Source organism: Hibiscus syriacus, unplaced genomic scaffold, assembly GCF_006381635.1.
Source record: "Hibiscus syriacus cultivar Baekdansim isolate YM2019G1 unplaced genomic scaffold, ASM638163v2 tig00110893_pilon, whole genome shotgun sequence".
NCBI classification, from domain to species: domain Eukaryota; kingdom Viridiplantae; phylum Streptophyta; class Magnoliopsida; order Malvales; family Malvaceae; genus Hibiscus; species Hibiscus syriacus.
In genome coordinates this window covers 4,332,127-4,358,609 of record NW_024062901.1, presented here as the reverse complement: position 1 = coordinate 4,358,609, position 26,483 = coordinate 4,332,127, and the positions used below count along the sequence as shown (strand labels likewise).

Here is a 26,483-nt window from a genome sequence, read left to right as displayed (position 1 = left end):
AAGTTACTTCTTACCATAGTAACTCCATCACTGGCTCATCACAAGCCAATGTTAATAAAATAAGTACAAATAAATTGCACTCACCTTAGCTTTGCTTTGATTCGATTATAATCCTTTGATTATTCCGGAACTTGTTTAGGCTCAATATCTACATAAATATATCATTTCAAAACAACTATCAGAAGCCTAAACTTTAAACTTGATGTTAATAACTTAAACCGGTTTAATGAATCAAATTCTATATTTTCATTTAGGGGGAATCGGTTCCCTCCTGTGGGGGTATCGGTTCCCCTCTGGCATTCTGGAATTCTATGTTCGTTTGAGGGGGTATCGGTTCCCCTTGAATGGGTACCGATTCCCCTTGCCCAGAAATCACATTTTTAGCTCGAAAATCACTTCATTTTCAGCTCAACACTTCATATATCATCCCCTTTTCATTCTTAACTCTAGTACACATACTTAAACCAATTTATATTCATTTATTTCATCTTAAATCTCAAAATCCTATCTTCCATATGTAATTCAAGAATCATACCAAATTTTCTATATGTTCTAAATCCAATTCTATCACTCCAAATCTCTTAATTAGATTGATGACAAGTCAAATTCATCCATAAAACTTCAACAACCATACCATATCAAAATTTCATCTTAAAACTCATATTACAAATTCTTTCTTAATTCCTTTATCTTATTGTTTAAATCCCAAATAAGCTTTCCTTAAGCTTATTTAATACCCAAAGAATCAAAACTAATTTATAAATTCAAGAATTAAGAAGCTGAAATTAAACTCACCTTTATGAAGTAAACCAACGGGAAGAAGAAGGAAGAAGAATGTAGCTTTCCAGATACTTCCTCACCCATCAGCTTATCTCTTTAAATAAGAGATAATTATCTTTTACATAAAAAGACCATAATACCCTTTCAATTCTTCCTTAATTACCATTTAATCCACTATCAAAATATTACACTTTAAATCCCTAAACTTTTCAATTTTTCCCTAAATTGATCACCAAATTCTGAAACTTTTCAATTTAGTCACTAACCCGGTATTGCGGATGTTACAAAAGTATTAGGTCCATTAAGTTAAAAAATTGCATGGACCAAGTTACCTTAATAATTAAAGTATGATTGTTATCTCTAAAGATCTGACTCCGAGTACCAGTAATGATAACATATTTAAACGTTCATTGTTAAATGATTATGAGTCTTTGAAACATATACTATCATTTTAATTACCTTAAATTAATAAGTAAAAAATTAATTTAGAAGGATTATCGTCGTAATGTACTTATTTTATTTTATTTGAACTAATAAATTAATATCAATAAAAAAAATAAATTAATAAATTAAACAAATAAAAAATTGTATTTTATATACATAAAGTGAACTAGAGTCTAGACATCTCATCAAAAAATAAATAAATAATTTATGAACTTATAGAATTAAGAAGAAAAAAATACTTGAATTAATGTATTTAAATTATGCTTTTTATTTGAAAGTATTCTTTAAACTTTTAAAAATTTTAGTTTTATTATTAGATTATAACTTTTATCTTAAATTGATCTTAATCTTTTGAATATTCCAATAATGTTTTTTTAAAATCATTCAAAAGTTTAGGAATAAAAATAGAAGATTTAGAAGTTTAGGGATTAATCTAGATCAAGTCATAGTTTGGAGATGAATTCAGAATTTCCAAAAGTTTGGGGCTCGATTTGGAATGAGAGTTATAATTTAAGGATAAAATTAAAATGTTGAAAAATCCGAGAATCAATTTAGATTAAAATTATAGTTTGAGGACATATAGTGCAATTAACTTAAAAAATCAAAACCGATTTAGGTCACAATAATTTAATTTGATTTCGGTTAGCTTTATTAACTTTGATTTACTTTTAGTTCGATTGTTAAGTAAATATATATACTAAAATCTGAACTGAAGTACCTTTTAATTTAATTTAATTTAATTTAATTAAAATAATATATTTAATTAAAAATTGTTTTTATTAAAAAATAATAAAGAAGTAGCGAATTAGACCAAACCCAAAATTATTTGACGAATTAAGTGGAAATGCAGTAATGTACATTATAAAATAAAATCTTCTTCAAATATAAAGGGTTCTATGAATAATTGACAATAAAGTAAAAGGCTTTAGTTAAAAATCAAAAACAAAATAGTCAATAAAATAAAATAAAAGGATAAATACACAATTCCCCACTAAATTTTACTCTTTTATACTTTACTCATTAGAATTTAAATTTTTTAATTTATTTACTGAACTATCGAATCGTTCCTTTTTTTATCACTCTATATTATTTTATTATTATTATTGCATGATATAATATTTATTATTATTATTTAATATAAAATAATTTAAAATAAATAATAAAATAATAATTTATTATTATTTAATTTAAAAATGCTTAAAATAATTACCGTACGCTATCAACCACATTCGATATTCGAAATAATAATAAAAATTATATTTTAAAATAATAAAAAAATGTAATGTTATACAAAAATAATGATAAAATAATTTAAAGTGACCAAAACATGAGTAATTTGAAAGTTTAGTAAGTAAATTAAGAAAAATGAAAAATATGATGAGTAAAATAGAAAAGATCACGTAAAGTTCGATGAGTAATAGTGTATTTTACCCAAAACAAATGCTGAGCAGCAGTAGCAAATAAAAGCCTAAATCCTCTGTCGCTCTGTCACCCAAATTGTAGAATCATGACTGACGCCTCCTCCGATCTCCAAAAATACGGCATTCCGTTCTACGGAGCCGGCTGGGTTCCTTACAACCAAGTCAGATCCAAGCTCACCTCGAAAGAAAAGGTTGAAGAGGAAAAGAAAGTGGAAAAAGATCCAACTCCGCCCAACGATGACGAGACTAGTACACCACTAAACTACGTCGTTCTCGCCGGCGGTGGCGGCGAAGGCCGTAGCGGCATCCCCAATGCAATCGTCGTCTCCCACGTTGATCTCGCCTCTAATTCGCTCTCTGATCAACCTGTAAGTAGATTTCGAGGATTTCGTTTTGGAAATTGTTTGAATTATTTAGATCTTTTAATTGCGTTTCTCAAAATATTAGATATATATCTTTTAGTTGAGTAATTTTGAATAAGTGAAATGTTGCCTAATTTTGATTGTAAGCTACTGATTCTAATTTGTTCTTTCTTCCTCCTATGGTAAAATTTTCTAATTTTATTCATTTATTTGTTTGTTAAGGTTAAGCATGATACTGGTTCTGATTTGCCTTATCGAATGACTGTTCATCCGCATGGAGATGGCATTCTCTGCTCATTTCAACAGAGTTGCAGGTTATTTTTCTTTTATTCATTTCTTTGTTGACTCATTTCTTCTTCTTTCTCATTGTGTTTTTCAACTTTCATGGCATCTATGATATTGTTTATCCCAGCTCACGTAATTTGATAAGGGAAATGTGATCTTGAGAATCCTTAGAGGATTTTAAAGTGTCGTGCTATAGTTTGCAGAGTAATTGATAGACAAAAGCATTTCTTCGTTTTAACCAATTAATTTCAGTATTGACAAGAGGTTCTATTCATTCTTTACGTTGCTTTTGTCTGAATCACCTCAAATCCATTGGTGCTACAAATTCTTTTTTTAGTGGGGATTTTGTTTTCTTGTTCTGTAAGCAGGACAAAGTCACTAACTGAAAGTCTAAAATAGTTCAAATAAGTGTTACAAATCAGTTTCTTCATCATATCAACCATTCTATTTATATAAAAGATAATTAACTCTTTAACTCCTTTTCCATGAAGTTCTAACGTTATTATCTTTAAGATTGGTGAAAAAGTTCCCTTTTAGTATAGTTGTTGGTTATACGTACATAGTTCTTGTGAGGAATCTCGACTCTTTTGGATACGTTAGTTAGAAATTAATACACATATGTGAGGAATCATCCCTTCATTAAGAGGTGGAAGCAGACTGCTATTATAATATGACTGCCTTGGAGGTAACATTATTACTCTGCCTCTATTGCATACTCTAGAAACGTAAAAGGACGAGTAATAGCATAGAAGTGGGACCCTATTATAAAGGTGTACCTGAAATTATGTCAGCATATAGTCAAGGAGTTTTTCGCTGCTCTTAATTTTAAAATATGATTTTCATAGATGTAAACACATGCAACACCTAGGATCAAAAAGGAAGTTCTTGTGTGATTTTTGCTGCACTACCTTGGTTTTGGCTATTTATTGTGCTCCTTTTTGATTGGCTCACTTGTGATTTGCATCCTTGTTAGTATTGTGTTCTATGGTTAGTTTCATCATTGCAAGTAGTTTAAGGAATATCACATGTCATTATTTTTTATCTTCAGGTTGTTTGAGTGGAAAGATTCCGAGGGCAGTGAAGTCCACAAACTGGGTGTCAAGGTCTCAGAGAATGTACTGACCCAGTTAGAAGACGTAGGTCAACAGCTAGCACTGACATTTAACTGTGAGGGTTCCATACTGGCTGTTGGTGGCGAGGTACAACATCCATTTCATCTTTCTAGTTGTTGGATTAACTCGGTTGCAGTATTTGTCACTAACCAAAGTGGGAAAACTGTTGTCTTTGCTATTTCTCAAATCATCTGAAATGATGGAAAGTCGAGCCACGTTTTTCTATAAAATTAAAAAGCATATGCTAGTATATTTTCACATGATGAATCACATTAGGCAATATGCAGCAAGGTTATCCCCATGGTTAGACTGGGATTATGAAAACATATTGATGCAGGGGCTAATGCTTTTATGTCATTTTATTATTTCAGTTCTATGTATTAATTATTAGACATTAGACATGGATGGACTGGCTATGATTATTAGTTATCTCTAGAGCTTTAATCTAGGTCTGGGATTAAATTGTTCCCTATTTCTAACGAGCTGAAAAGTAGATTTATTACCACCTTTTAATTTATAGCTTCATAAACTAAAGGTTTTTTTGTAATCTTATGTTTAGACTTTTGACTTCTATCTTACTTGTTTTCAGCTTTAATTCAATTGATTTGCTGTTGTTTTCTCCCTTACCACACCACATATGATGATGGAAAAAAGAAAAGGAAAAAACCAAAGATATTAACTGCACCAAACGTATAACATTTCTATTACTATTTTGCTGCCCTCTCTAGTACTGTAGATTCTGCCCTTGTCTTTCTTTTGGTTCCATAGTGGAAATAATAGCTTCTGCACGGGGGTTTCATACTTCAGTTGTGGTTACCCTTTTAAAAGGCAGATTATAGCAACTTATAGGATTTTTCTTTTCAGATCAGTTTTGGATTGGAACCCTTCTCATTAGTGTTTGTTATATTCTCTTTCTGAATTTCACCATTTTTTTGCATGAGTGTAATGCATTGCAATTTGCACCTTTCTTTTTTAAAAAAAAAATTGGCGCAATACAACCATATTATGTTCTGATTTGGTGCAGTACAGGATGGCAGTTTAAGGGTTTTTAAATGGCCTAGCATGGAAATAATTCTCAATGAAGCTCAAGCTCATTCATCTGTCAAGAACTTGGATTTTAGGTCTGAACTTGCAAACTTCGTTTCCCTGTCTGCAGCTTTAAAGGGAGGGTATTGTCAAAGCGGAGGGAAATTCATCTCCTTAGTAATTATTTATTTGATGAGTTTTTGACTGTTTGTATTGCAGCTGTGATGGAAAATTTCTCGTCTCATTGGGAAGTGCCCTTTGTAGGGTTTGGGATGTAACATCATCAGAAGTTGTTACTTCTCTGGCAAAGGGAAATGTGAGTGAGTGAATCAAAGTTTACAAGTGTTTTTTCTGTTAGTGCTAGCTTTTCAAGCTATTTACGAACAAGGAGAATTTCTAGATTATTAGCTTCAAGTGAATATCTATCTTTGATGTTGTAAAATGAAGCCCTATCTAAATGTGCAACCACCTAACAATTTAATTAGCTATCCATAGTCTTTTGTCAGATTTCTGGCAGTCATGAATATTTAGGGAACATTCAATCTTTTCTGATTATTCAGGTTGATCATTTTCTATGTATTGGGTTTGAATTGGTTTATTTTGTTTATATGAACTACAGGATGAGGTTTTTGCCTTCTGCAGATTTTCTCCAATTAACGATAAGAATTTACATCTATATATTGCTGCAGTCACAGGTAAAGATATAGCTTTGGACTCTGCTTTTTTGTGTAGTAAAAAGAGGTCTTTTATTTCTCAAATTTACCATCATAACTTCATCTTGACAGACCATGGCGGAAGTATTCTAACATATAACACAACCACATGGAAGAGAATATGCACAAGTCGAGTAGTCCGGGAAGCTATATCTGCGTTCAATGTCTCATCTGATGGGAAGTTCCTTGCAGTGTAAGAATTGTTACTTTGTTATCTTATATCCGTTTTGTACTCAAAAGTGGAGTACAAATGTGATTAAGGCCCCATCGCGAGCTTTCCTTTTAAGACTTCTTGGTCCTTAATGTATTAGATGATTATCCTGTCTGTTTCCCCCTGCAACTTCTGTATTTTGTAGATTTTGTATGGCATGGCTTGCTAAATGGAGCTTATACACAAGACTTTGCTTTCAGAAAATTAGTAATTTCTCGTTTTCTCGTTTACATGCAGTGGAACAGTTGGAGGAGACCTTTTTATCATAAATGCTGCCAATATGAAGGTTCAAATGATGGTAAAAAAAGCTCACCTTGGTTTGGTTACAGCATTGACATTCTCTCCTGATTCATGGTTTGTACACAATATATGCGTTTATTAAATTATTCTGTGCGGCACTCCTTATAAGTATGATACTGAGGGGTGCAATTTGAAAACAGGTCTGTGGTTTCGGCATCTCTGGACTCAAGTGCTAGGGTGACACTAATCAAGGACAAGAATAAAAGCGGTAGGTTCCTTGTCCCAGTTGCTTTTTTTTTTAGTTTCATTGACTCAGAAGATGCATATGCACTTTGTTGGATTGAAAATGGCCGCCCCACTGTAGCCTCATGGCAGCATCAGCTAAAATCTAAACCCCCCGGGGGGACATGTCTTTGCCTAATACATGTTATTAGCATTTGAATTTAAGTTCGACTTCTGCCAACTCAAAGGGACATGCGACAACCATCAAGCTCTGTGCTCGTTACTCTACCGGTTTCAAACATTGTTTGAGACCCATGGAAGACACAGTTCATATGAATTAAATTAAACGAAATGAAATATTACTTCAAGTTGACATAATCAAGAAGGTAAAGTCTAACTATTACCTAGGCTAACATCCTAACCTAACCACCAAAGCATTTGGTTCAGTGTTATATGCTCTCTCTGCCTTGTTGCCTGAGGGGCTGTGGCACCGACATGAGTGACGTGGCAACGCTCCATTGCAACGGAGCAGCTTATCTGTATTTCCTACATGAAAACATCCATTTTAATTTATTTTTATATCTAATTTTACAGGTGGGATGAGCTGGATTATCATCGTATTGATGGTACTACTTGCCATTGCTGTGTACTTTATGAAGGAGAACGGAAATATACCCTAAACGCAGGCCTGCTGAAGTTGCAATCAAAGATTTGAATATTTTGTGGTAGTTTTGTTTAAAACTTTTGAAATTGCTCGGCAAACTTAACATAGATTCTTATCACTGTGCAGTCAAATTAAAACTGTGATGTGGAATTTCTCTGATTCGGCCGATTCCTTCATTTCCCATTCCACAATTAAAATCCAGAGTAAACGGTATACATGATTCATAAAAAATTAGCTGATCCTTATTCTCATATGTAATGGGTCGGGGAGGTAGGATTGTAGGTTGTTCCCAACGTCAGGTTGAGAGCAGTTTTCGTAGAAGACCTCCGAATTATGAAATGTCTTCCGTGTGATTCGATCTTATGATCCCAAGGTTAAGAGCCTTGTGCTCTGTCAACTAAACTGGATGACATTTCGATATACATAATACATACATGTGTTGAAATTTTGTTATTGTGATTGCTGCTGCTTTTTTTTTTTTACTTCATAATTGTTGTGAATAGGGTTGTGGATGAGTTGAGTCGAGCTTGACTCAATACGAGAACTCGCGAGTTTAAAAATTTTAAATTCAACTCGAACTCAAAACCATAAACTAAAGCTTAAAAAGCTTGAAATGAAGAAACAAAATATTAATCTTAACTTGATTGAAGTCTCAAACTCGAACATGAATTTTAAATATACGAAAGTCTTATATTGTATTTTTTTAAAAAAAAAATCAACATATAAATGTTAATGTTATTAATAATTTTATTTTTTAAAAGATAAAATCTTAATATAGAGTTATTTACGAGCTTTTCAAGTCGAGTATCAAGTAATTTATTTCGGCTCTTAAGAACTCGAATCACGCTCGATCTCAAGTCAAATCCATTTGAGTTGAATATTTATCAAATTTTGACCGAATCAATCTTAAATAAATCCCTATCTATTTCATCAACATTGTGAGAAAAAAAACCAAAGAACATTTTTTTCCTCTAGAATCAAAGCTGTAATTATTGATTCGAACTTTACAATTGGTATCTTTTCAAAGCCAACTAAGAAACATAAACACTTCACGAACTAAAATCCCGAAATCATTGTTTTAATTTGACATTCTCACATGCCAAACATCTATCGTTGCTAAAATGCAATATAAATAATATTTTATATACCTTTGGTTTTAATTTTGTAATAATTACAATTCAATATATACATAATATTAGGTATTCGAATTATTATTATTATTATTATTATTTTTAGTTCAGTTATAAAAAGGGAAATTAAAAAATAAAAATTAAAAAGGAAACAGATCGTGAGGAAGACGCTCCAAAGAGACGAGTGGGGGAAGTATGCTCATTATGACAAGTGTAAAAAGGATTTTGACTTTGTTCACTTGGTGGACTGGATGATGCCAAAAATAATAAATAAATAATTATTATAAGAAAAAAAGCGAAATCCAACGAAAATAAAAAGATGCTTTTGTTATCAAACAGATTTTCTCTCTCCACAGAAAGTCAACGCCTTTCTCTCGCCCACTACTTTTTGTGTTTTAACTTTTTCTTCCTTTTGTCAGCCATTTTCATAATGTAATTAGTATTAAACGAGTCAAGTCGAGTTCGAGTATTATTAAATTTAAATTAACTCAAAAATTTTAAAATAAAATTTGACTCAACTCAAATAATCATTAACCAAAAAATTTTAAGTTCGAATCAAACTCAAAACCATGAACTAAAGCTCTAAATGAAAAAAATCTTAAATTTAACTCGATTAAAAACTTAAACTTAAACTTTAAATACATAAAAATCTTATACTACATTATTTTTTTAAAAATCAACATGTAAATGCTAATATTATTAATATATTATACTTTTGAGTTGCTCACGAACTTTTCGAGTCGAGTATCAAGTAGCTCGCTTTCAGCTTGTTAAGAGCTTGAGTTAAGTCCTTTCGAGTCTGATATTAATCGAGCTTTAACCAAATCGATCTCGAGTAGTTCACGATCTGTCTCAGTTGGTATAGCGCAAGACTCTTAACCTTGCGGTCATAGGATCGAGTCCCACTGAAGACAATTCATAACGGAGGTCTTCCACAAAATCTGCTCTCAACCTGGTGTTGGGTGCAGCCTACTACCTTACCTCTCACTTATCCCATTACATATGGGAATAGAGTCAACTAATTTTTTTTTGAAAATAAGATTACGTTAATTAAAAATTAAATTCAATGTACATTTTAAATCACGAGAACTTTAATTTTTTTAACAATTTAACTTGATTATAAAATAATATACATTTTAAAATTTTTAATCATTAATAATTCATACACATGAATAAACGTAATTATTTGAATTCAATATTTATAGGAATAACAATATTTGCTTTAATCATCGAAACCACTTGATGAGTTGATATTCTTAATAATTAATGTATTTATATTATATTTCATAATAATTATATTATTATTTATTTAGACACGTATTACTTATAATTATATTTTTATATTAGAATAAAAAAATATAATAATTATGTTTTTAACTTACGTAAGTAATTACTAATTGGTTTAATTTGATGGGATTTTAATTTTTTTAAATAAAAGTAAGTGTTTGAATACTAATTATCAATAATTATATTAAAGGTTAGTGCATATATACTATAACTAAAATCACTCGTATTATAATATAGGGTAAAATACACAAATGATCTCTCGACTATAAAGTATTACTTTATTGAGTCATATGATTATTAAAAGTTACAAAATGATCCCCTAACTATAAAAGATGTTGCTTTCTTAAGTCCTCAACTATTAAAAGTTAAAAAATGGTCACCCAACATTTATTGTATTCTAAACTCGTCCTTTTTCATTAAATATATATGAAAGTTTGAGCTAGACGTTAACCTGTTAACTGTGATATGATAATTATTTGAGATTCTGGGTTCATATTATATCATTTCTTAGCTAACAGGTTAATATTCAACTCAAACTGGCATTAATTTTTTAACAGAAAATGACGAGTTTGGAACACAATGAATAATTCAATGATCATTTTGTAACTTTTAACAGTCGGTGAACTTAAAAAGCAACTTCTTATAGTCGAGAGACCATTTTGTAACTTTTAATAGTCAAATGATTCAATAAAATATAACCTTATAGTTGGGGACCATTTGTGTACTTTATCCAATAATATATTCCATCTAAATTAAAATAAATTCGAGTAAAATTTATGTACAATAAAATTCAAATAGAAAGATGACGGTATTCAGAGCGAGAGTGGCAGAATAAAAAAGCTGGCAGAATCTAAAAAGTAACATTGACACAGTGGGGTGCGCAGGATAAGAGTCAGCAATGGTCATTATAAAACACAGTCACCCATTTTCACCATTGTTGTGCAAGGTCAGCGTCACTCATTCCCATGAATAACACCTCCCCACCCAACACCCCAAATTTTTCATAAAAATACCTTCTTTTTCCCAAATAAAAAAAATATATTTTCTTCATTTTCATCACCATCATCTTCTTCTGATCTCTCTTTGAATCCCTCAGACTGAAAACACAGCATTTACTCTGAAAGAACTAGCATTTAATATAAATAGTGGGTATTTAAGAATGGAGGGACTGCCCCCTGGTTATCGTCCCAACGTTGGTGTTTGTCTAGTCAACTCTGATAATCAGGTACCCTTTATTCCTTTTTTCTTTAATCTCAGTTGAAATCTTATTAATCTAAATTGAAATTAAGTCAAATTTGGATTTTCTGCTTTTTTTTTTGGAAGAAGTGATAGACTTTTGTGATTTTTCTGTTTTTTATGGGTTTGTTCTTCAGGAATATATGGATTAAAAAAGCTGAATATATATATATATATATATATATATATATATATATATATATATTTTTTTTTGGGTATACTTGCAGGTTTTGTAGCTTCCAGATTGAATGTTCCGGGAGCATGGCAGATGCCTCAGGTAATACACTGTTGAATCTCTATTTGCTGATTGCTTACTGAGAGTTCAATTAACCCCAATGGCTCAAATTTATCTCTGTATCCCAATCGAAGCCGGTTAGTTCATTTGCTATTTAACTGTATGGTCGTTCACGTTTTTACCAAAGTTTATTTACAGTTTTCTCAGACTTTGCACATCACTAGCTAAAAGAAATGATTTACCAATACCAGCAAGCTGTGAGATTTCTTTCGTGCACGAGTATATGTTTGAGCTTGTTTATAGTTTTTGGATTTGACTAACTCAGGGCGGTATCGAAGACGGCGAGGAACCGAGATCTGCAGCTATCAGGGAATTGAGAGAAGAAACTGGAGTAGGATCTGCTGAAATCATTGCTGAGGTTTGCTTTGTTTATGCTGCAAATTTTCTCTGACTCTTGAACATTGGTGGCAGGGGCGCTTGTACTATTATGTGTTATTTTTTTCGTTCTTACAGATCTTCGGATTCGAGTACCGAGCTTAGATAAGATGGACTTAATGTAGAATCATCTTCTTAAACAACAATTCCTACATCGTATGCACCTAATTGACATTGTGTTTTTGCAGGTTCCTAATTGGTTGACATATGATTTTCCTCCCGCCGTGAAGGCTAAAGTGAACCGACTCTGGGGAGGTGAATGGCATGGGCAGGCACAGAAATGGTTTGTTTCTCGTTTCTTCCCGTTCGTCTTTCCTTCTCCGATAACACATGCTCACATCTAGGTGTCCTTGTCGATTACAAGAAAGCAGTGCTGGCTTGAAATGGCTTAGTTTAATTTTCAATGTTGATTTTATAGTTCAGCTAGTGGCAACAGCACTGTTGGTGCAGTTTGATGCATCTAACATGCCTATTGCGGCATGTCTCTCTCTATGTTTTTTAGCATTTCTCGAACAAGCACGATCTATTAATCATGTTGAAGTAGAATGGCACGAGTTTTTCTCTTGCAACATCTGCTAATTAAAGAGAAACTCATTGGTGCCATCTATAGTGTGTGTGTGGTAAATAGTTGTCTTGTGCTCGTATGCTCGACAGGTTTCTCATGAGATTAACGAAAGATGAGAGCGAGATCAACTTAGCAACCGGTGAGGCAGACCCAGAGTTCGCCGAGTGGAAGTGGACAACCCCCGAAGAAGTTGTTGAGCAGGTATTACGCCGCATACGGTCACTACATTACGATCGATACATTCACCGCCCAGCGTTTTTCTCTGAGATGTCTCTATAAATTGGCTGCAGGCTGTGGACTACAAGAGGCCGACGTACGAAGAAGTTATGAAGAACTTCGGGCCTTACTTAAGGGACAATAGCAAAGCCGCTAAATGTAAATCGACGAAATGGTGAAATGCTATGTGGTTTCTCCTTGTTTGTAGGTGTTCCTCTCTTGAATCCATCTCTGATCTCTCTGTAAATGGATATGGCGGTTACAACTTTTATGAAGTTCAGATTGTTGTTTCGTTGTAATAACAGTGTTTGTGCAAAACTTATACGATGGTTTTGAGTTCTCATGGCTGAATCTCTCACGAAACTTTTAGCTACAAGACGAGAAGTATGCACATAGTGTAAAGTTTGCACCTTTATTCACGGGTGCACCTAGTGTTTTATATCCCTTGGCTAAAAGGCCTATATACACATGGAAGCAGGGGTGAAAACAGTGATGGACATTTCACCCGATTTGATGGGTTTTGATGGCCTATATACACATGGAAGCAGGGGTGAAAACAGTGATGAAGTCTCAAATGAGAATTGTCTGTCCAGCTCAGTTGGTAGAATTCAAGGCTCTTAATATTGGGGTCGTGGGATCAAGTCCTACGGTGGGCAATTCATAATTTCGGGACTCGATCTCACGACCCCAATATTAAGAGCCTTGAATTCTACCAACTGAGCTGGACAGACAATTCTCATTTGAGACTTCATTTTACCTAATAAAATGATAACCAGTTCTGATTTGTTTTAATACCTAATTTTTTTTATTAAAACCATACCTAACGTTTAGTGTCATTTTATTTTCGTGCCCGCTGTTAAAACTGAACGTGTTTAGTACCTAAACTATTTTGGTATGTTTTAGTACCTAAACTTTTAATCTTTTTCAAAACTTAACGTCAGATTTTGAACGGGTACAGAAATGAAACAAAAACTAAAGTTTTTAACGACGAGATACTAAAATGAAACAAAAACTAAATTTTCTGTACGGTTTTGAAAAGATTAAAAGTTTAGATACTAAAATGAACCAAAACTGATAATTTATATATTAAACGTATAATTTACTCTAAATTATAGATAAATACCCATGTCATACCAAGTGTGAGCAGCGGTGTGGACGTGGATTTTTATCTTAAAATTTGAGTTAGATTTCAAATCGAATCGAATATCTCTAAATTTAAGTCGGATAAAATGATAGACGAAAGGATGTTATACTCTAATCGAATTCGGGTCGATAAAAAATTAGATCCGATTTATGACCATCCCATATGAAATGAGACCAATATAAAGTAAAATTTAATCCCCAAGTTAAATTTTTTTTTATTTCAGTCCCTAAATATTAATTTAGATCATTAAAGGGATGGGAATAAAATATTATTTTGACTTTTCAGATGAAAAATATCTTTTTGGCCAAAAAGAAATTCTAATGTTTTCTCAACTAAATCGTGGAAATGAGATTATTATTTATAACAACCGTTGAAAAATTATTTATTTATATATTTAATCTAGAATAAAATTCCATTGAAGAATGGAGCTAGTAACAGCGACAAGAGAATTGTTCCTGCAATTCGGCAGAGCATCGAATAGAACACCCCAAGCAAATTGTGTTCGTTGCCAGCAAGTTGGCAATTGGCAGAATTAATTGAACCGGAAAGACGATCCTGTCGGAGGAGGCAGCGAGGGAGCGCCACCCAGCTCACCGTCTCACCGGCAGCGAATCCCATTGCTTTCCCCTCCCGATTTCTGAACTGCAATTGTAGAAGTGGGATAAGATAAGGTTCGGATTTCGAGCCAATTCATTAACCCTATTTTTTTCGGAAAAAGATATAAAGGAGATGTTTTTAATATTAAATATTAAATACTTGACGTGCTCGGGTTGTTTTGTCAACATCCCACCCCCCAATTGGATTGGAGATTGATGGACTTTATACGTATAAAATACGCTTTACGATTGGCCGTATTTCTGCGTATAAGGTGTTATTTGAGCCGTTCATATCCAAGCTTTATATATTCTCACCGAGTTTATTTGCAGCTCTTGTCATCAATCTTCAAGCTTCTGCCTGGGCCCTGGGCGTCTTCTTCTCCTAAAGAAAGGGTAATTTCTATTTTTGCTCCTTATTCATTCAAATTATCTTTTTCTTCCCTTTACTTACAAGCTCTTGTTCTTCTTATATTTTTTGAAATTTTAGACACGGAGGATTGAGGAAAATATTAAAAAATCATCTTTGATGTGTATGCTTTCGTCTTCTTGTTTGTTTAATATACTACAAATTTGCATCTAATTCACAACTTAGGGTTTCTAGATATCAGCATAAAAGAACATGTTTTGTGAAGAAAAAAAACTAATAGTAAAATCTTACTCCTTTTCTGGAAATGGGTTTTTAGGATTATGAATTAGGATTTGGTCTTTTCCACAAATTATGAAGATGATTGCAGCCACTTCATAAAAATAAGGGTAAAAATCCGATAACAGGGTAATTTATTCGAAATCAAACCATATGTAATCATGAAATTCAAGTGTTACTACTTACCACTTAACTTGTACTATATTTGAAATTCAAATCAGAAGGATCCGGATGCTTGGAAGGTCGATCTCTAATTCTATGCTAGGTAGTTAGATCTACTTTCTTTGTATTGCTTCCGAGCACGCTGTGAGCCGATTTATAGTTAAGCTTTTCGTATGGTGTTCTTTGACATGGAATCTAATGGTTGATTTGATCAGAAAATGTTTGACAAAGACTTCTTCACTGAATATGGCGAAGCGAGCCAATATGGGATAAAGGAAGTAGTTGGTAAAGGAAGCTATGGCGTGGTTGCATCTGCAATAGATACTCATACCGGAGAGAAGGTGGCTATTAAGAAGATGGCCAATATCTTTGAGCACACCTCTGATGCAATACGCATCCTTAGAGAAATCAAACTCCTACGGCTGCTGCGACACCCGGATATCGTTCAAATTAAGCACATAATGCTTCCTCCATGTCGACGAGAATTTAAAGATATATTTGTTGTTTTTGAGTTGATGGAATCTGATCTTCACCACGTTATAAAGATTAACAATAATCTAACCCCTGAACATCATCAATTTTTCTTGTACCAGCTTCTTCGGGGCCTAAAATACATTCACACAGGTTGCTTTTATTCACCTATGTATTTCTGTGAAGTTTTCTCTCAATTTATGAAGATTGTGACCTGTTTTCTTTTACCTTTTCCTTTCAATATTATCAGCACATGTTTTCCATAGAGATTTAAAGCCAAAAAATATACTTGCTAATGCGGACTGCAAACTGAAGCTTTGTGACTTTGGACTTGCTCGGGTATCATTTACTGATGTACCTTCAGCTATTTTTTGGACTGTAAGTGTTCCTTCTTGCCTCTAGTGTTTCTCTACTATTTATTGCCATTGTTCATATGTTTCTGGCTATACTATACATATGATTATTGTTTATTTGGTAAGGATTATGTTGCAACTCGATGGTATCGGGCTCCTGAGCTGTGCGGTTCATTTTTCTCAAATGTAAATACTTCATTAATCTATTTTTCTCCCTCGTATACATGCATACGCTGCTGCTAGAATTTTACTTTAGAATCTATTTGAGCTAAAAAGTTTGAAAAAAACTCCTTGAAGAACTTTATTAATTGATTTCCAAAACCTGGTTTTCTGCAGTACACCCCTGCTGTTGATATTTGGAGTGTAGGATGCATATTTGCCGAGTTGCTTACCGGAAAACCCTTGTTTCCTGGGAGGAATGTGGTGGATCAATTGGAACTTGTGACCGATTTGCTCGGCACTCCCTCTGAGGAAACAATTGCAAGGGTCTGCTATCTCCTATTGATTGGAGAAAATTTCCATCGGTTCTTGTTGGGAGCCGCTTTTAAGTTACTTTCTAGCTTTATTCTAAACATGGCGAAGATCCGGTTTCCTAACCATCTCGATTCTTAATAATATCTGCAGATTCAAAATGAAAAAGCTAGAAAGTATTTGAATAGCATGAGAAAAAAGAAACCCATTCCTTTCTCAGAAAAATTCCCAACTGTTGAACCATTGGCCCTTAATTTGCTTGAGCGTCTCATCGCATTTGATCCTAATGATCGACCTTCTGCTGAAGAGGTAAACTCGAGGGGTTTCTGAGTTATAGTTCAATAATATGGATCCCTCTCCTTCATACTCTATTTTGTTTCTTAACTTTTTTTATTCTTCTTTATGCAGGCACTAGCTGATCCGTACTTCGAAGGATTGGCAAATTTGGACAACGAACCATCCATGGAACCCATTTCAAAACTTGAGTTCGAATTTGAAAGAAGGAAGCTGTCGGAAGATGATGTCCGAGAGCTAATTTACAGAGAGGTACTCATGTGCATGATATTAGTCCTTGCCTTGTTGATATTGTTCTCCGTTTTGGTTCCCTCTCTCACTTATCGTTCACTCGTGGTTCATCTTCTTTTAATAATCGAATAGATATTAGAGTACCATCCACAGATGCTTCAGGAGCACCTTCAAGGCAAAGATCACATTGGCTTCATGTATCCAAGGTCAGGCATCCAACTATTTTTAAGTGGCAATCATAACAGTGAGGTTCCGGGTCTCGGCTGCTGCCAAGACTAGGATTTATCATCTTCAAGCTATGTTTTATACTATCTGAAATTTCGATCTTAGGTTACGGTTTCCGCCCCCCTTTTATTCTAAATACTGTTTAATGTCAAGTCAATTATGTGTTTTGTGTCAATCCAGCGGCGTTGATCAGTTTAAGCAACAATTTGCTTGTCTCGAGGAATGCGGCACAAATGAAGACAACATCCTCCTCCATAGGAAATATACATCTTTGCCTAGGTGCTCGAATATCTTCTTACTTTCGATTATTTCGAGTGTGCTGTTTTTGTTTACTGATATGGCCATTCATTTATTAGAGAACGAGTCTGCGGTGATGATATCGATCCCACTGATGAACCGAAAAAGCGTACCGCAGCGTCTGCTTCTCGTGCAACTTCTCAAAGCCCTATAAAATTGCAAGGATCGGGGGAACTGGGATATGGTACTACGGAAGCCTCCGGCAAACCTACTTCAAGCACCCGGTCTCGCCTGTCTAAAAGTGATAGCATCAGTGCTTCAAGGTGTGTGGGCGTTGCTCGAAAATCTTGTGAGGTATGTATTCTCTAACCACATATTCGATGGCCAGCTGCTTGTCGATGTTTCGCTTCACCAAGTGATTTCGCTGTCCTTTCGTTTGCAGGTGCACAGTGAGCTGCAGAAAGCTATAGCTTAAGCATCTGTGTTCGACTCCGGTGCATTGTTTTCGTTCGATCGGTCTGCGAACTTCTATTTCCTTTGGAGATGCTACTAATTCTGCCTTCGGGTTGCCATAAAATTGGTTTTCCTACTGATGTAGCTCGTAGCTGTTATTTTATGATTCTTCAGATGTACCTGTTTACCGTTTTAAACCTTTTTCTTAACAAATTGGTTTCTCGTCTCTATGGCAGTAGCTGTTCTTGTAATCTTCAGTTTATGTAATCATCCTTTTAAAGGGTATCAAATGAACATGAAAGTTCGAATTTCGACATTAGCGACATGTGAAACGGAAACAATCCCCCGTCGAACAAGAATTAAACGATTCTGATCACCGTCATTGTTCGCCGGCCGCACATATTATCATCCACTATGACTCTCCACCTATATAAGACGATTCATTTTAACCTCACATGTCATGGGGTGGGGCCCAAATGTTATGTGAGGGGGAAGAGATCACAAAACACGGGGATGGTGTTTTGTGATGATGGAGGGTTGAAGAAGAGGACAAGAAGACAAGCGGGGCCATAACTGGTTCCCCACCTAATCGTCAAAACTCGGGCCCACCGGATTAACGTGTTCCCCTTTCACCTAATCACCATCAATGTGGGCCCCAGTCCACTCCCACCACCCAAAACGCACGCTTTTGCCATTTTTTTTTCAATTCCTCTCCCGTATGTCATCAATTCATCCACATGACTTTATATATGAGGGTAAACTATGTATTTAGTATCTAAACTATTAATTTTGACATGTTTTAATATTTAAATTTTTACTTTTTTTAAAATCATACATAACGTTTAGTTTGTGTTTCATTTTAGTATGATGTTAAAACTTAACGGATGGGCTGACGGAGCATACCTTTGGTGGATGGTTGATCAATTTGAACGGTCGACCACGAAAGAATGATTAGTCGACCAACATAATCCAGTCTCAAGTCCATCGGAAGGTTGACGAAGGATATCACAGGATGAAGAAATCGAAGGGTCTATTGTCAATTTGGAGAAACTGAAGCGTTTCCCGATGAAACGAAGGTCGGAATCACGTTCAAGAGGCCAAAAGCGGTGAGGTACTAAAATGAAACAAAAATTAAAGGTTAAGTGGTGCTAAATGGGTAATTTATCCACTAAAATATTGAAGTCTAGGTTCAACAATTGCTTTTATCGGTGATGTTATTCAAAATGTAAATCATAGAGAATATGAGTGAATGAAACCAAGTTGAAGGGTTAACATCAAAAGATTCGACTCGCCTAATGATATTTTAATAATATTCAAACTACATTATAAGGATTCATAGCCTATACTAGTATTCATATTACCCATTTTTATTATAAAAAATCATTCAAAATCTAATATTATTTAAAGAACATGGTATAAAGTATGTTCAGTTGCTACAAACGACAACTTTTCATGTAATATATCTTACATAGACACACTAATTGATGCATGAGGAGTGAAGACAAGCCTAAAACCTCAGGAAACAATGGATCCACCTTTTCCACTTTTAGTGACAACACTGTCGGCATTGTAATTGATTACATATTTACCGCATCACTATGAATATAAATTAAAAATAAAAATACCAAAATTTTGAATTAATATATATATATATATATAGGCAGAAGTGTCCAGATAACGTTACAGTGAGTGTTTAATTCTCAAATTAACGTGTTCATCCGATTATTTTTTTAAATGGGGTGTTTTTTTACAGTAGATTTAGGATCTCTCGCCGTCTTCAAGGTTGAACCAGATTTTTTGGGGTCTTGCTTGGGATCTTCCGACGTCTTATTTGAGATTTTCGGTCTCTTGAGGATGTTCGATTGTTTATTGGGATTTCTAGGCGCCTTTGAGTGAAGTCAAGAAAAAAATTTGACTTTTTTACACAAATATCACCTTAACATAAAGTAATTACTTATTAGACACTGTTTAAGAATATTTTACGGATATAATAAAATTATAAGAATACCATTTTAAATAATATGAAAAGTTTTGATATTTTATAAATTTATTTAATTATAAAATATTTTAAAAAATATTATTTTACAAAATAACACAGGACATACACATCTTTTAAGATGGACTTATAAACTTCGATCTTACAACGTACGAGATTCATGATAAAAGACACTTTCCTTTTTATTAAATTTGTGCAAAATACACTTCTCGATATAGTATATGTAAATATATGTTAACTATTTTTTATTTAATTTTAATTTAAGTTGTATATAATTTTGAGATATTTTTTCTTTTTTCCTAAACACCTATAAAATAATAGCACGACAATAACGATTTAATGATTTATAAATATTAAATTAAATTAAAATTTAATATTAAGTTGTACAAAACTAAAAACATATATATTTTATAATACATTATACTAAAGTTTCGGTATATTTTTTACCGATACTTTTTGGTGTTAAAATATTATTGTAAAAAGAAGAGAGAATGGGCTACAATGGAAACATCATTAAGTGGTGTGCCACTGATATTTTAGGTGAATTATATACTGAGTAAACTTATATAAAATTTATAAAAAATTTATTGAAAGTATTTAAAAATTTGTTAGATCCGTAAAATATTCTTAAACAGAACCTAACAAGTAATTAATTTATGTTAAGGTGATATTTGTATAAAAAGGCCAAATTTTTTTCTTGATAACTTAAAGACGCCTAGAGATACCTATAAACAATTCAACACCCTCAAGATGCCGGTAGATTCCAAACAAGACGTTTGAAGACGCCGGGAGATCTCAAACAAGACGCCAAAAAATCTGGTTCAACCCTGAAGACGTCGAGAGATTCTAAATTTACTGTAGAAAATACATCAGAATTAATCGGATGAGCATGTTAGTTTGGAATTAAACACTTCTTGTATCGTTATTGGGCACTTTTGTATATATATATATATATATTATTCATCAATGTCTTGAACACTCATCCTCAATACATGCACTTAATGGTATCGGGTAAAACATGTTAATCAAATAATACAAACCAATTATCTAGATATATATATATATATATTCAACTATTTTTATCTCTCTCTCTATATATATATATATATTCAACTATTTTGGTTGTTGTATTGAAAAGAACACTGATAAGGCTGGTAGATTATGGGTAGTTATACCTTATAACAGTCTAATTTAAAGTTAAGGAATAATTGTAAATTAACGTGATCGAAAATATTATGAAATCATAATATTTTTGAGTAGCCAATCGAAAATATCACAAAAAAAATTTCCAACCTAAAAATGTTAAAAAATTAATATTCTAGGTTACGTCCAATCGAAAATATTATAATTTTTGTAACATTTTCAGTCGTGCATTTTTTCAATCTTAAATTAAACTGTTTTTCCTTAGATTTCTCCACAAATTACTGGATTCTGGAAAAGCTATGGAAGCAAAACCAGGATTTGTACACTTTCTGGTATTAAACACGTACATATTCTTAATCATTGACAACACGCATATATTCTACAAACGTAGTTGTTCGAATCTAATTTCTTAAAATAAATATTTCTTTTAAAATTTTGATTAAAAGATTAATTTATTCAAACAAAATAAAATTGAACTATATTACATAATGTCATGACTATAAGATTAGCCTTATGAATATTGATTTTGTAAAGTTTATAATTGACAAGCAATTAAAAATCAGTTTCTCTTTTCATATTGTTATTTCTCTCTCTCTCTCTTTTTACTATAAATATTATAATAATGATAAAATATTTTTTATTTGTCTAAATGCAAAGATAATTAAGATATAATTTTTATCTAAGAGGAGAGAAAATAAAATGAATATTAAATTTATAGTTTTTTTTAAATGTCAATTAAGAACTTTTGATCACATGCTTTAGATATTTTTAAACTTAAAACTAATAATGATTCGCATTGGGCTTATATAATAAATAAGTGCCTAAAATATATTGTTTTTTTTTATTTCAGTACTTAAAATATTTTTTGGTTAAAATAAATACTTAAAGTATTTTTTGATCAAAATAAGTACCTAGAGTTATCTTTTTGATCAAGATATATACCTAAAAATATTTTTTAATCAAAATTATTTTTTCATCTGAGTACCTAAGGTATTATTTAATTAATATCACATGTCAACTTTTTATAACTTAAATGAAAAAAATTTAAATAGATTAGATACCTATTTTGATATAAAATATTTTAAGTACCTATTTTAACTAAAATATCCTAGATATTTATTTTAATAAAAAATATTTTGGTTACTTAATATAAGCATTGAACGAAAACACGAGGAAATAGCTTGCAATATGGAAAGGAAAACTTGGAAGGTCCAAGTCAAGGTCTCGAGTCCCAACTTCAAATCCAAGTTGATGACAAGACTTCCTTTGCCACCTAGAACGTGCAAACCCCTAGAATGTGCAATTGAACTATATATTATTTGTAGGGATGAAATGGTCAATTTAAAACATTATATTCTTTTATTTTATGAATAATATTATAATATAATATTTATTTAAAAATAATTAATTATTAATAATATATAAACACATACGGACGTAACTATTTAAACTTAAAACCTCTAAAATTAAAAACACTCGTTAAGATTACTTGATGGATTTATAATTTTTGAAATCTAACAGTTGTTGTACAATTAAAAGCATGGGTCTCTAAGAAGATGAAGGTAATAAAGAAGAGTGAGATTCCAGAAGCATAAATAAAAGAGTTAAAAGTACATTAGAGGTCAATCAATTATATTTGAATTATAATTTTAGATATTAAAATTTTAAATTTTTATAAAATAATCATTTAAATTTGTTAAAGTTTTGTGTTTATTATAACATCAAAATACATTTTATAACGATATGATAAATTTAATAATCATTTTATATCTTTTAAGGCAAAAAGGCTTGTGTTGATGTACTTTTGAAAGAAAAAAATCAATGTGTCCTCGCATTAGTTTTCTCTTATTGTGTTCCTCTAACTAAGAAATCAACCATAATGTGGTTCTTTGATTAATGTTTTTCGTCATTTAATCTATACGATGTTAATTTGACAGTTCATGGTGCTGACGTTGTGGTCCGTTGTACTGACGTGGCAGTCTATTTGTCATATTTGAGTTATCAATTTGGCCCATCTGTCATTTTATTCGTTACGTTATCAATCACTATGAACTGCCACGTCAGCACCGTAACGGTAAAACGACAAAAAATATCGATCAAATGACTACATCGAATTTAGTTTCTTAATTGGAGGGCAACATCGAGATAGAAATAATATGAGAACTATACTGATTTTCTTCAAAAGTACATGGACCTTTGATGATTTTTTACCTATTTTTAAAATTTAATGAGCATGAAAATGGGAGGGGAGGGGGGACCCAGCCTAAGGCTCCCCAATCATTTTAAGCTGACCTTTGAACCAAACAATGACTCTTCACTTTATAAAACAGAGAATCTACCCATATTGTACTACACATAGATTTGTTAGTATCTGATCTGAAACGACATGACACGTGTCTCACATCAGATGGGTCATGGACTTTGACTTTAATGACCACAGTCAAAAACCCTAGCCAATGTAGCACTAGCTCCGTCAATGGATTTCAATTCTTATTTTGCTTCCTTTATTTATTGCTTAAAAGACTTTTGTCTATAACACCCCCCCCCATTCCTGTTTTTCTCATTCGTTTCCTTTCAGATTCTTCTGCTTCATCTTTGTCTCCTTTTACTTTCCTCTTTTTTTCCTCCTATTTATTTAATAATCTTTTTTGTTATAACTTTACCTTTTAATCTTCTTTCTTTCACCTGCAACTTTCATGGCGGTTTTACCCATCTGTTCTTCACACTTGGAGTTGACGATATCTGTCCCTGGCTTCGCTTCTTCTCCTTCTCCTCCTTCTGGTAAGCCAAAATCAAACTCACACACACAAACATATATGTTAAAGATTCATCAGTTGTTGATCTTTTTCTAAGCTCAGATGATTCCATGCATGGTTTCTGGAAAAGGGTATTTTCTTCAGATTGATTGATTCTGCATATATTTTAATATTAATATGGTAAAAAGGTGATCGAGGGGGTTCCATGGTGAGAGATTTTGATATAAACCAAACACCAGGCGGAGAAGATGAATGGATCACGGCAAGCATGGAAGACGAAGAGGAAAGCTGCAACACTAACGGCGGAGCCGCCGCTCCTCGGAAGAAGCTCCGGCTGGCGAAAGAACAGTCTCGCCTACTGGAAGAAAGTTTCAGACATAACCATACCCTAAACCCTGTATGTAGAATTTTTTTCGGAAAAAAAAACGTATTATATTAATTACCCAACATCAAACCACCCAACATTTTCCACTTTTTAAACATAAAATAATAAACCCTCATATCTTTATATTTAATGTCCTTTTGGATTTTGTGCGTGTATTTTCCAGAAGCAGAAAGAGGCATTGGCTTTGCAACTCAAGCTTAGGCCAAGGCAGGTTGAAGTTTGGTTCCAGAATCGTAGGGCCAGGTACCCTATACTTATATGCATGCCTGTTTCTGACCGTCGGATCGTATCATCATCATCAAATTGTTTCTTTGACCCATCATTCTTTGGACTCAGCCATGCATGATGATGCGTTAATGAATCATCATTATCAGATACGTCCTTTTATTAGGTTTTGTCTGTATGCAATGGTTAGCATTTAATATGGTAATAAATGAACTCGGATTGTATATGAAATGAAATCAAAATTTGAATTTACTACTGGATAAAAGAGGTAAAGAATGAAAAGAAAATCACAAGAAAATATTTTACTTATATAAGAACATTTTCAACTTTGACATAGCTAAATTCAGTATCTGTTCTTAAGGAACTAGCTAGGTTTATCACGCTACATGGAAGTATAAAATACTTTGTACAATGATATTATATTCGTATATTCTATGTATCATCATTATCTGATTCATTAATAATATGTAAAGTCGAATTATCTAACTCTTACATTGTATACAGGAGCAAGTTGAAGCAAAATGAGATGGAATGCGAGTACTTGAAGAGATGGTTCGGATCGCTGACGGAGCAGAACCGAAGGCTTCAACGGGAGGTGGAGGAGCTCCGGGCGATGAAAGTAGTGCCTCCGACAGTGATCTCGCCTCACAGTTGTGAGCCTCTGCCGGCGTCGTCCCTTACGATGTGTCCTCAGTGTGAACGTGTGACTACCACTACAACATCTGCCCTTGACAAGGGCTCCACGAAAATGACTGTCGCTGCCACCACTGTCACCACTGCGGCTGCATTGTCGCCTAAAGTTGGGACATCAGCTCTCCAATCATGGCCATCTTCGGCGGCTTGCTAACGGGTAACCAAGTTTATCAACTTAATTTAAAAAAAGAAAAAAGGGAAACGATTTAGGGTATGTTCATATTAGTTTCACACAATTTGTAAGGGATAGATACTACATATTGGCCATCTAATCTACGTAGGGATTTTATTTTACTTTTATTTTTGATATTTTATTATTGTCTCTTCATATATATTTTCATCATCAATCAAACGATATTAAATCTGTGTAAAAATAAAAAAATTTATATTGTGTAAGTGGATCTTAACCTATATATATTAAGTGCTAGTAGCCAACAACAAATCCATCTCCTGAAGCCGAAAAGTTATTGGAAAATCTGCTATTTTTTGATAAATGCTTTATTTAAGGAAAACTAATTCAAAACAATCTATTAGTATGCTTCATTCCATCTAAAGGCAGACCTATCAATTTACACCTAATCGTCTCCATAATATATCGAACTATATCATCAGCCTGCACACTCTTATGTTGAAATATACTAAAGTTCCCTTCCCTCTATACATGATAAATCAAGGAGTTCCAAGCAATTTCCATAACAAATATAAGAAGCGACCTCCCCTTGAGACATCTCATAACCCACCTAACTTCCCAATTTCAGTCTCGCACCACACGCTGCAAGTGGCAAATCTGCAGCACACCCACCCAGTGACTTGGAGAAAGGGCATTCAAAGAAGTTGTGATCCCTCGACTCCAACCCACTCCCACAAAGAATGCAACCAGCATCAATAACCAGACCCAAAAAAATCACCCTATCCCTTGTAGGCAGCTTGTTTAAAACGGTCATCCAAGAGATAACCATATGCTTCGAAATATGAAACCGATGCCACACCTACTTATGCCGCACAACCTTGTCCTTCCTAGACCTCAAAGCATCTCAAACCCCTGCAACCGAAACTAGGATCTGAGAAGTCCAAGGACGAAACAACCGACCTCCATCTTCAACAAAATCTGCAACTTTTTTGCTCTCGTAATCATCATTTTGTTAAAAAAAAAATTGGGCAAACTATGTATTTAGTATTTAACTTATCAGTTTTGGTCCGTTTTAGCATCTAAACTTTCAATTTTTTTAAAACCATACTTTACTTTTAGTTTTTATTTTATTTTAATACCCGCCATTAAAAATTTAACATATTTAATACTTAAACTATCAGTTTTGGCCTGTTTTAGTATCTAAACTTTCATTTTTTATTATAAATTTAACATATTTAATACTCTACTATCCAAATCGGATTTAGGTTTCGATTTCGAGTTTGTTTCATTA

General features: G+C 33.1%; 4 protein-coding genes across 4 annotated transcripts; all 4 read left to right on the top strand.

Annotated features, from left to right (window-relative positions):
• The first annotated feature begins 2,705 nt into the window (after nucleotides 1-2,705).
• Nucleotides 2,706-7,798, top strand: LOC120145292 (SEC12-like protein 2). Its single transcript, XM_039159169.1, has 11 exons — nucleotides 2,706-3,015; nucleotides 3,229-3,321; nucleotides 4,341-4,491; nucleotides 5,434-5,525; nucleotides 5,650-5,746; nucleotides 6,050-6,125; nucleotides 6,216-6,336; nucleotides 6,592-6,708; nucleotides 6,795-6,862; nucleotides 7,411-7,541; nucleotides 7,581-7,798. Exons 1-10 carry the CDS (start codon nucleotides 2,732-2,734, stop codon nucleotides 7,494-7,496), a joined length of 1,185 nt encoding a protein of 394 aa, XP_039015100.1. The 5' UTR covers nucleotides 2,706-2,731; the 3' UTR covers nucleotides 7,497-7,541; nucleotides 7,581-7,798.
• A 2,957-nt stretch (nucleotides 7,799-10,755) lies between these two features.
• Nucleotides 10,756-12,925, top strand: LOC120145295 (nudix hydrolase 25-like). The gene is made up of 6 exons (XM_039159171.1): nucleotides 10,756-11,124; nucleotides 11,362-11,410; nucleotides 11,694-11,786; nucleotides 11,992-12,086; nucleotides 12,458-12,569; nucleotides 12,659-12,925. The coding sequence occupies exons 1-6, from the start codon at nucleotides 11,057-11,059 to the stop codon at nucleotides 12,761-12,763; spliced, it is 522 nt and encodes a 173-aa protein (XP_039015102.1). The 5' UTR covers nucleotides 10,756-11,056; the 3' UTR covers nucleotides 12,764-12,925.
• A 1,600-nt stretch (nucleotides 12,926-14,525) lies between these two features.
• Nucleotides 14,526-18,057, top strand: LOC120145291 (mitogen-activated protein kinase 17-like). Its single transcript, XM_039159168.1, has 11 exons — nucleotides 14,526-14,717; nucleotides 15,345-15,753; nucleotides 15,851-15,978; nucleotides 16,080-16,139; nucleotides 16,290-16,439; nucleotides 16,578-16,733; nucleotides 16,833-16,970; nucleotides 17,082-17,155; nucleotides 17,355-17,453; nucleotides 17,531-17,765; nucleotides 17,854-18,057. The coding sequence occupies exons 1-11, from the start codon at nucleotides 14,541-14,543 to the stop codon at nucleotides 17,884-17,886; spliced, it is 1,659 nt and encodes a 552-aa protein (XP_039015099.1). The 5' UTR covers nucleotides 14,526-14,540; the 3' UTR covers nucleotides 17,887-18,057.
• Nucleotides 18,058-23,603: 5,546 nt separating this feature from the next.
• On the top strand, nucleotides 23,604-25,266 carry LOC120145294 (homeobox-leucine zipper protein HOX3-like). The gene is made up of 4 exons (XM_039159170.1): nucleotides 23,604-23,784; nucleotides 23,948-24,156; nucleotides 24,308-24,387; nucleotides 24,874-25,266. Exons 1-4 carry the CDS (start codon nucleotides 23,700-23,702, stop codon nucleotides 25,214-25,216), a joined length of 717 nt encoding a protein of 238 aa, XP_039015101.1. The 5' UTR covers nucleotides 23,604-23,699; the 3' UTR covers nucleotides 25,217-25,266.
• The last annotated feature ends 1,217 nt before the right edge of the window (nucleotides 25,267-26,483 follow it).

What these genes read in the sequence shown, in the direction of transcription:
- LOC120145291 (XM_039159168.1), top strand. Translation starts at nt 14,541, where the DNA reads ATGGACTTTATACGTATAAAATACGCTTTACGATTGGCCGTATTTCTG. An exon ending in GCGGTTCATTTTTCTCAAAT is followed by an intron (nt 16,140 to 16,289) that starts GTAAATACTTCA and finishes GGTTTTCTGCAG; the next exon opens with TACACCCCTGCTGTTGATAT. An exon ending in TTGCTCGAAAATCTTGTGAG is followed by an intron (nt 17,766 to 17,853) that starts GTATGTATTCTC and finishes TTTCGTTTGCAG; the next exon opens with GTGCACAGTGAGCTGCAGAA.
- LOC120145292 (XM_039159169.1), top strand. Translation starts at nt 2,732, where the DNA reads ATGACTGACGCCTCCTCCGATCTCCAAAAATACGGCATTCCGTTCTAC. An exon ending in TCGCTCTCTGATCAACCTGT is followed by an intron (nt 3,016 to 3,228) that starts AAGTAGATTTCG and finishes TTTGTTTGTTAA; the next exon opens with GGTTAAGCATGATACTGGTT. An exon ending in CAAGGACAAGAATAAAAGCG is followed by an intron (nt 6,863 to 7,410) that starts GTAGGTTCCTTG and finishes CTAATTTTACAG; the next exon opens with GTGGGATGAGCTGGATTATC.
- LOC120145295 (XM_039159171.1), top strand. Translation starts at nt 11,057, where the DNA reads ATGGAGGGACTGCCCCCTGGTTATCGTCCCAACGTTGGTGTTTGTCTA. An exon ending in GAGCATGGCAGATGCCTCAG is followed by an intron (nt 11,411 to 11,693) that starts GTAATACACTGT and finishes TGACTAACTCAG; the next exon opens with GGCGGTATCGAAGACGGCGA. An exon ending in CCGAAGAAGTTGTTGAGCAG is followed by an intron (nt 12,570 to 12,658) that starts GTATTACGCCGC and finishes AATTGGCTGCAG; the next exon opens with GCTGTGGACTACAAGAGGCC.
- LOC120145294 (XM_039159170.1), top strand. Translation starts at nt 23,700, where the DNA reads ATGGCGGTTTTACCCATCTGTTCTTCACACTTGGAGTTGACGATATCT. An exon ending in TTCTCCTTCTCCTCCTTCTG is followed by an intron (nt 23,785 to 23,947) that starts GTAAGCCAAAAT and finishes TATGGTAAAAAG; the next exon opens with GTGATCGAGGGGGTTCCATG. An exon ending in ATAACCATACCCTAAACCCT is followed by an intron (nt 24,157 to 24,307) that starts GTATGTAGAATT and finishes TGTATTTTCCAG; the next exon opens with AAGCAGAAAGAGGCATTGGC.